Source organism: Mus caroli, chromosome 10 (assembly GCF_900094665.2).
Source record: "Mus caroli chromosome 10, CAROLI_EIJ_v1.1, whole genome shotgun sequence".
NCBI classification, from domain to species: domain Eukaryota; kingdom Metazoa; phylum Chordata; class Mammalia; order Rodentia; family Muridae; genus Mus; species Mus caroli.
Window position 1 is genome coordinate 65,455,852 of NC_034579.1, and position 9,441 is coordinate 65,465,292.

Below are 9,441 nucleotides of genomic sequence, written 5' to 3' on the forward strand. Positions count from 1 at the left end.
AAAAAAAAAAAAAAAAAAAAAAAAAAAAAAAAAAGCATTATTAAAAATTTTTAAAAAGGAGATTAAAAGCCATATATCTTTTGCATAGGACCTAAGTTTGATTCCCTGCGTCCTCATCGGTGTGCCCATAATGCCCGTTACTCCAGTTCCAAGAAACCCCACTCGTTTGGCTTCCCTGAGCACAATTAATAATCTTAGAAAAAAAAAGAATTAAGATGACTGTCAATGTCTAACACATAAACTTGTCATGACTACTTTGAGGTAGTGGTCGGGCAGGGTGCCAACTGGAAGGTGTGGGAAGAGACATCTTCAGTCAGGATGCTTCTGTCTCTTTGATCTGAAAGGGCAGGACGTTGTGGGAGGTCTGCCCCTAACCAGTCACCTCTCTGGGTTGCTCTGCTGCGGGTCTCCTAGGCCTAATGAGTTTTTCACATAGGGACTCCGGACGCCAGTTCGCACCCTGAAGTGCTCGCTGGTAATGATGCAAGCAGTGGGCATTTGAGACAAGAGTCCCACCCTGCGGCCTCTGAGCATACTCAGTGCAGGTCGGCAGCGGTCTGGGACTCTAGACCCGCTCAGTTTGGCGCTGGTCTACCTTCTGGACGTGTTCCGTGGAAGGGGTGAGCAGGTCTGGTCGGGTAGCTTCTGCGCATGATCAGTGTGGAGCTGGCCCCGATCCAGTAGGGTAGCCTCTGGGCATGCTCAGCACCGCTGGGCGGGATCCTGGCGAGTAGCTGCTGCGCATGCTCAGAGTGGTGCTCGCCCGGCCGGAGCGCGCAGGGGGCGGGCAGAGGCGGGGCCGCGGCGCCCTTATCCCGGGCGCGGGCGGCCGGGGTTCAGAGTGCGGGCCGCGGAGCGGGCAGCGCGGTCTCGGCATGGGTCCGCACGCTGGGCCTGCGCGGGCGATGCCGCCCGGTCCTCCCTGACGCCTGACGCCGAGTGTCGCCGCCCCGATGGCCGCCGAGTCCCCAGCGCTGCGCCTGCGGCCGCCGGGAAGCACCGGAGACAGCCCGCCGGTGCCGCGCCTGCTCGGAGGCTGCGTGCCGCTGTCGCATCAGGTGGCTGGCCACATGTACGGCAAGGACAAAGTGGGTAAGTGCGGCCTCGGGTCCCCTTCCCCAGTCCTCTCTGTGTTCTGTCCCGGCAGTCCCCGGCCTCCGCCGTGCCCTGCTCTGGCAGTCCCTGGCCTCCGCTGTCCCCAGCCTCGGTGGTGTTGTGGGTTTAGCCGTCGCCACCCCTACAGTCACTGGTCCCCACTCTCCCCAACCCGGCATTCTCAGGCCTCCGGGTCACTGTCTCAGCTGTCCCCAGCTCTTCTGTCTCCACCCTGGCGGTCTCTGGCCTCCCATCCCGGTCACAGCTGTCTACGACTCTTCTGGTCCCTACATGGCAGTCCCCGGACCCAGGTGTCCCGCAGCCTAGAGTCACCGGCTCCCGCTGTCCCGAGTGTCCCCTGTCCCCGGGGATAGGAAGCCGGGAGCCCCCAGGAGCAGCCACAGGCTCCTAGTGGCGCGGAGAGGCGTGCCCCTTCGCCCCAGGGAAGGCGAGTGATGATTGGAGAAGGCGTTGTTAGTAAAAATAAGGAACTTGGTTTTCTTTTCTGGACCGGGAAGTAAATTCTCTCTGGAGCTCAAGCTCTGTTTATTACCAGGAATAGTAATTGTTAGAGGGACCCAGACGCTTGATGCTAACCCGTCGCAGGAGGGGAATCAAAAGCAAACTGCTATATGTTTTTAAACTTGCCTTGGCTCATCCAGGATCGCTCCCTGTCCCTTGAGGAGGATTCTTCAGTGTCTTTGATTGCGCTGGGAGGCGTGGTTCGGCGGTGCAGATCCTTGCCTCCTGGGTAGGCTACACACTGGCTGTTCCTGAGAACAGTACACATATAAAATATGCATTCTTTCCTTATTCATCTTTATAGACTGTTCCCTGGCATTTGTCATGTGCTTTGTGAATTCAAGATTTGTAGAAACAGCGCAGGGTCCACTCCAGGGCAGAGACTGTAATTCAGAACGATACTCACAGCGTTTGGGCACGGTGGTCATATGAAGTGTAGGGTGAACTTGGGACTCTTGTGGATATCTGACCCGGAACAACCGTTAGAGACCTTATGTGGGTATGTGTTTTGCTGATAAAGCGATTCAGGTTTATTGGTAAGGCAATACATTTCTTTCTTTTCTTTCTTCAGTGGTATAGAGGATTGAGTCTAAGACTTTAGGTAAGAGCATTACCACTGACCTACATTCCCAAGGACTTCCTCTTTTTAAGACAGGGCTCCCCAAGTACCATTTGGAACTCACTATAGCCTAGGCAGGCCTTGGACTTTGGATCCTCCTGAGTAGCTGAGGGTATAGGCATGAACCTGCATTTTAAGACAAGCCTGGTTAAGCGTCACACTGACACACTGTCCCAGAACCAAACCAACACCCACCTTTTACTGTGTTTGTGGGAAGCACACAGACTGGAGCTCAGCTGCGATCAGGAAATGTTGAAAGACTACATCAGAGTTAGGAAACTGCACACTTGAAGTTCTTGGCTAAGATATTTCCTCCTGTGCATCATATCTGGAGTCTGCTTGACCTGTAACAATGGGATTCCTAAAGGCCTAAGAAAGCGATTAATTCCCTGGAGGTCCTGGAGACTATGTAAAGAACAGACCCAAATCAAGATCATCTGTGATTGGCACCTGGGACTAGCTTACAATGCTAGCGCCCTGTTTAGAGCCAACTTGTGAATAATTCCAGAGTGCCCTGATTGTGACTTTAAACCATGTCCCAAACAAACAGCCTGGAAAGAGCTAATTTCTCACCCGAGCTGCTTAGTTGAAAGAAGGATTGAGATTTCAGAGAAAGTAGTCCCTAGTTTAACTCTTAAGGTTTTTTTTGGTTTGTTTGTTTTCAATTTCACTAGATTCTTTAGACTGAGAGAACAGGTTCTTGTGGTGCCCGCAGCCTGATGTTTGTTCCCCTGGATTCTCAGATGTTTACACTGGAGACAGCACCAGTCATCTTCCCTGCTCGTAAATAGATAGCAAGGTAGTCAGCAGTTCAAAGTTCAGCCATTTTTATTATTGTCTTCCACGGTCACAGATGGGTCACATTGCTTTGAGCAGTGGTTCTCAGCCTTCCCAATGCTGCGACCCTTCATACAGTTCCGCCTGTTGTTGTACCCCCTCCCAACCATAAAACTGCTTTCATCAGTACTTCATGACTGTCTGTAATTTTGCTACCCTTATGACTCGTTATGTAAATGTCCACGTTTTCCTAGGTGACTCCTGGGAAAGGGTCTTTCTGCCCCTAAAGCGGTCACAACCATAAGTTGAGAGCCACTGTTTAGATCCTACACAGCACTGCCAAGGGGCCACCACCGCCTTCGTCCTCACTAAGCTGGGGAACACGTTGTAGAGGTTGTATTTATAATCATGTTTAACTGCAGCTACACACTGTAACGGGGGTTTTCATTTTAGGATTGATCTTGTCTCATGGACAGAAAAAGAAAATCGTGCCACCCCTCACTGGTTGCCCTAGGGTTAATAGCTGCCACCTGCATTCTGAGTGCCCCTGGACCATTGTTTTGGGGCGCTTAACTATACACACTGACAGCATTCTGAACCTTTACTCGGACACTCCAGTGGCACACACTGTTTGTTTGTTTGTTTTTTGACCTGGGCTGCATTTTGTTAAACCATGTTCATTTGTGTATAGATGTTCCTTGGCGGGCGATGTGACAGTTACCCTCATCAAACACACTGCTGCCTGGTGGCCTGGTGCCTCTCTGGGAGCTTCTCCTTTGCCCTGCCGTTCAGTGTTTGGAACAGTTGTCTTCGACCGAGTGCTCAAATCAGAATTTGCTTACCGGTTCCTCTCTGGTGAGAGAGATGTGCTTGTGTCTGCTGTAGCAGAAGATGTCTTAGGTCATTCCTGGACACCGTAGCTCCTCTTGCACACCACCCCACCAAAACGCAAAAGACTGCAATCAGTTGAAATCCCTGGTGTTCTCAAATGTTTTGTGTTCAATCTTTTTCTGTTCTTGTATTTTATCCCATACCACTGGCTTCACTGAGAAGCCCTTAACATTTTAAACAAGTGGCTCAAAGGAGGAATTTGTGCCTTGGCCAAATTCAGTATGCAGAGATGTGGTGGTCTGTGAGGAAGGTTTGAGCTGACCCCAGTGGTAGGAAGCCTCACGCTCTTTCTCGTCACTGGTCTGCTCGTTCTATAGTGGAGAGCAGGGAAGAGATACAGGGACAGCAGATGGGAGCACGGAGCCAGGCTACCCCGTCTGTTCTCAGCTGCTTGCACATGACTTTTTTCCCCTGAACTTTCTGTAAGTAGGTTGCATGTGTTCTGCCATTTATATAATGACACTTCTGTGTGGATTTCCTAAGAAAATCCGTACTCACTCCTGTAGCCAGAGTGTATTTATGTCTTGTGGGGATTTAAGTGCTGCAGCTGTGTAGTGATAATCTCAGCCTCATTTAGTCTTATTTGAATAATGTGGGTTCCCCCCCACCTTGTTCTTCAGGACAGCCCTCCATCCTTACCAGCAGCCTTCAGTTACTCACGTCTTCTCTGCTTGTAGCGAAGCCTCAGCCTTTCTCTCCGGGGGTGGGGGTGTCGATGGCGTAGAATACACATTACACACTTTATGAAATGCTTCCCAGGCTGAGCTCGTGAAGGTTCGTAGAATGAGATTCAGGGTGTACCTTTCTGACTAGAGCGTGGTACTCACGTGGAGACCCACAGTAGCTGTCTGACCTTTATTAGTGGTTCATTTGGGGCACCTGGTTCAAGGGTCGTCTGACTTTCCACTGTGCAGTTAGGGTTGTCCAGAATGAGTAAGCGAGCTGTGGGAGACACCTGAAGGTCCTGTGAGTATGTGGGCCATCGTTGGACCTCACCACTAGATTTCGACTTACATTGATGATTCTCGTCTGCAGCAGATGGTTGGGAAATTATGATTCTCTCGTTAATTCTCTTTGTCAACTGCCACTAGCAATCAGGTTTCTAATAAATCTCTCCTCTTTACCTCTGCACGTGTGCATCCTTATTTATAAACCATTTGGGACTCGTGTCTGACCTGACCATAGAAATGGTTCTTCTCTGTCAGTGGGACTTCCGTTCTGTTCCAAGACACTGTAGAATAATGGCACCCCCCCAAAAAAAAAAAAAAAAAAAAAAAGCTGGAGAATTGGCCTTTTGTGCAAGGAACCCTGGCTCCCTTTAGCAGCAAACGCTGTTTTTGTTTAACCTTTTACTTCAGTTCCTTGATTGAACTCAGGGCCGCAGTCACTTCCCTGACTCAAGAAATAACCCCGGGAATCTAAGACCAGGGTGTTAGGGCTGTTGGTATTGGGGTGTCATTGCTGGCGGGCCCTTTGTAGGTGCAGCTGATGATGTGTAGATATTTTAGAAGTCACAACTGCACAGCTACAGTTTCATCCCATCCTGAGACCTTCGTTCTGAACTTTGCCTTTTTCCTCTTCCCCAGCGAGAATGCTGGCTCCCAGTGTTCTCGCTCTATTTATTCTGTGATGTATCATTTTTAGAATTTCTATACTAAAATATCAATAGAAAACAAGCCTACACTAAAGAACTCAGGGTCAAGTCTTCTTTTATTTTTATGATTCATTTAGTGTATTTACAGATATGTACGCGTGCCTGTGTGAGTTTAGACCCGCCACATTTGGGTGGTGCCTATGGAAGCCAGAGGACATTAGTCCCCTGAAATTGGAGTGACAGGTGATTGCTGGGAACTGAACCTGAGTACTGTGCGAAGCAGTTAAATGCTTTAACCTTTACATCATCTCTCCAGACCTTAGGTTAGGCTTCCTATACCGAGAGAGATTATGAGATTAGAAACAATTCAGAAGTTTTTTTGGATTACTTTTTTGCTATCCCTCTTCCCCCCCCCCCCCTTTCATAGCAGCGTTTATTTAAATCTAGTTGGTTTTATTTGTTTCTGCTTAAACTTACTTTCTCTTTGCCATTTTGTTCCTAAGGTCAAGACTGTAGAAAGGGCCGGGTGCAGTGATACGCACGCGTCTTTAAGTCCCAGAGGCAGAAGCAGGCAGATCTCTGAGTTGGAGGCCAGCCTGGTCTACATAGCAAGTTCCAGGCTCAACCACTCTACCCCATTTCTCAGCAGTCTCTGTAGGGGACACATTCCAGTTTTTTTCTTATGCATCCTTTCTGAGCTTCCTTAATAGCCTATCTTTTTTCTCCTCTGCCTGGCACAAAGGGTGGTAACACTGTAGATACCATTTCATAGGTGGCTTTAAACTCACACCATCACTTTAAAAAATAAATAAATAAATGAAGAGCAGCCAGGTGGTGGTGCACGCCTTAAATCCCAGCACTTCGGAGGCAGAGGCAGGCGGATTTCTGAGTTCAAGGCCAGCCTAGTCTACAGAGTGAGAGCCAGGACAGCCATGGCTATACAGAGAAACCCTGTCTCGAAAAACAAAAACGAAAACAAACCAAAAAAATAAAAACAAAAAAAAAGAGCATCTTGTCTGTCAGCACACACAGCTTTTGTTCCTAGCCCTCTGTGCCCAGGGTGTGTGTGGAGCACAAGTGTCTTGGGTCTGCCCAGTCTCACTGCTCAGTGCTGGGTTGTTGGCATCAGGATAATTGAATTGAGGCTTGTCTTGATGTTTTCTGACCCTTTGTGACCCTTTGTAGATTTCCAGTCACTCATGTTCTGTAAGAGACCCTAGGAAGTCTTGCTCGGCAGAGCTTCTGCATGCCATGCTTGCCCTTCTTCTCCTTCCCTAGTGTCTGTCTGCCAGTGAGTGCCAGCGGTCGGTCATAGGGGAGCAGTCAGACAGGAGCCACTAGGCTTCCTGAACTGTTTAGTGCTACTCTAAATTGTTCTCGAGTTTAGACACATCTTTGGGGGGGTCGGGGGAGAGACTTTCAAGTATATAAAACCTAGCCAGAATGGTAGTGAACCAGCTATATCTAGTCGCTAAGCTGGTCTGTGTGTGTGTGTGTGTGTGTAGATGGTGGTTTGCAGAACTGTTTCAGAGAAAGTTCTGTCGTGACCTTTTGTTCTAATAATTGTGCATCTCCTAAAAATACGATACGACCCCTTTTCCTGTTTACTTAGGATAAAACGATGAAATTCAGAATTTGGTGTCCTGTTGGTTACCATCTTTGCAATGAGGCCTGACGTCAAATATGGTTTAAATGTGGGGCTGATGCAGCAGCCGCGTTGCGAGACCTTCGAGTTACTGTTCCTTCTTCGAGCACCAAGTAACCCATTCAGTTATCACGGGTGTCAGTATTCTGTCATTTAGAGCAGGGTTTTGCTGTTGTTTGTTTGTTTGTTTAAGTCTTAAAGACTTTTTTTTTTTTTTTTTAGTAGTAGTAGTAAATATTTTTTTTAAAGAATTGAACCTAGAATCTTGTGAACTAAGCATATACTCTGCGGAGGAGTTACATGCTGAAATCTCTTTATGTTTTTAGCATGTGCATATGTGCGAGCGAGAGGTGGTGTGCACGTTTATGTGCGTGGCAGTCAGCGGTTTCTATTGAGTGCCTTTGTATTACACATCTTATTCCCTCCCCTGTGGGCATAAATACAGTTATTTAAAGGGCACAGAAGTTAATTCCCCTCAATCCACTAAGAAAAGTGGTTGGTTACTCCCAGACTTGGCCTGTCTCGTCTGACCAGTCAGTATTGTTGCATGTAGAGCCCACCACTGAGTTTGCGTGCTGGTGACAATTCTCTGCTGCAGCCTGTATGGCGCCTTCTGCACCATTGTGGGCTAGCCGGCAGAGAGGAAGCTTCTAACCCTTTCCTACCTTGATTTCTCTGTGTCCAGCAACAAGGGCAAATGTTTTCTTCAGTCACAGGCTCTTACAGTCTAGTACTCTCCACCCTATTGGAGGCCAGGTCTCTCACTGAACAAGGACCGTGGGCTCTAGACTAGTTGGCTAGCAAACCGCAAGGATCCTTCTGGTTTTACGCTCCCCAGGGTGGGGATTATAGGTATCCTTGCCAGTGTTTTATGTGGGCCCCGGGGGAATACAGAGATTAATGATTGCCCAGCAAGCATTTTACCAACTGAGTCATCTTCTTGGCCCACCTCTTATTTGTGTGTATGCATCAATGTTTGCATGTTCATGTTGCATACAGGCGTGCGTGCGTGTACATGCATCTGTGTGGTGCGGGCACCTGGACACCCAGAGTTGCTATCAATTGATTTTCTCTATTGCTCCCCACTGTATTTACCAACGGAGGGTCTCATGGTGGACCTGGAGCTCACTGGGCAAGGGAGTTCTCATAGATATCTGTTGGCTCTGCCTCCCAGGAGGCAGCCACTGTGCTTTCTTGGCTATATGTGCGTTCAGGGCATCAAAACTTGGGGCCTCACAGGCATGATAAGTGTTTCGACCACAGAGCCATCTCTTCTTTATTTTGTTTTTTAAAATGTGTTTATGTATGTATTGAAGCGGAGTCTTATGTAGGCCAGCCTGGTCCCATAGCTGTACAGCCTGGCTTGGATCTCACTGTGAAGTTGAGGATGAACTGATTCTCCTGCCCTCGTTTCCCAAGTTCAGGATTATAGGTGCACACTACTACAGCAGATAGCCACAACCTGTCTGCAACATCCCAGACACGAGGTTGTCACACACCTCATGCAGTTTGTCTGATTGTCTCATTGCGGTTGGGCTCAGAGTCAGATTTACCGAGTTCCTTCCCTGAGAGTTCGGTACTCTTGGGTTACAAGGCACAGGTTAGCTAAGTGCCAGCTGCCACTATTTCCAGCATGGAGTTAGTTACCAGTTTTTGCCATTGTAATTAAGTAACGTGGGAGGAATATTTGAGTGTTATTTATGCCTTTTCTTTCTCAAAACGTTGTAAGCTTCCGCGGAGAATTGCCAAGCTCTGTATCACTGAAGGCTACACCCGGAAGTGCTCCTGCCTCTCTCCAGCAGTTGGCATTGTGCACACACTTCCCAAGCGTTCGTTCATCTCCAGGATGGGCCAGGAACCTCCATCAGCGGATGTTACCCATCTTGTGGCTGCCACTTTTAATCATCCCCCAAATGCCATTCTCCTAAATTTGGACAGTGGCAGCTCCTGGAGGCTTTTGCTCCTGTGTCTTTTTGACATTTCCTGTTTTTTTTTTTTCTCGTGAAGTGTCTTCTCTGTTTCTGGCATTAAACGATGATGCAGGGTTGTTTTGTGTCTTCCTCATTCCCGGCCTGGAACTAGAAGGAACTGTTTGTGTCCTTTAAAGAGAGAGGAGTGGCGTTTTCCAGTCTGCGCTCCAGGTGCATGCTTCTGCTTGTCCTTTGAGCAGGCGCCTTCGTGCTTGGGGGTTATGTGTGTTTACCAGTGTGCATGTGTGAGCGTGAATGCACGCCCTGCAGTGTGCATGTGTGAGCGTGAATGCACGCCCTGCAGTGTGCATGTGTGAGCGTGAATGCA

At 48.5% G+C, this 9,441-nt stretch overlaps 1 protein-coding gene across 2 annotated transcripts in view; it reads left to right on the forward strand.

The window, feature by feature from the left end:
* Nucleotides 1-799: 799 nt before the first annotated feature.
* Ipmk (inositol polyphosphate multikinase) overlaps nucleotides 800-9,441 on the forward strand; it is a 37,743-nt gene continuing 29,101 nt past the window's right edge. For both annotated transcript variants that reach the window (XM_021174952.2, XM_021174953.2), the window contains exon 1: nucleotides 800-1,092. In XM_021174952.2, the coding sequence (XP_021030611.1) occupies nucleotides 954-1,092 (139 nt within the window). In that variant the 5' untranslated portion in view covers nucleotides 800-953. The remainder of the gene's footprint in view (nucleotides 1,093-9,441) is intronic.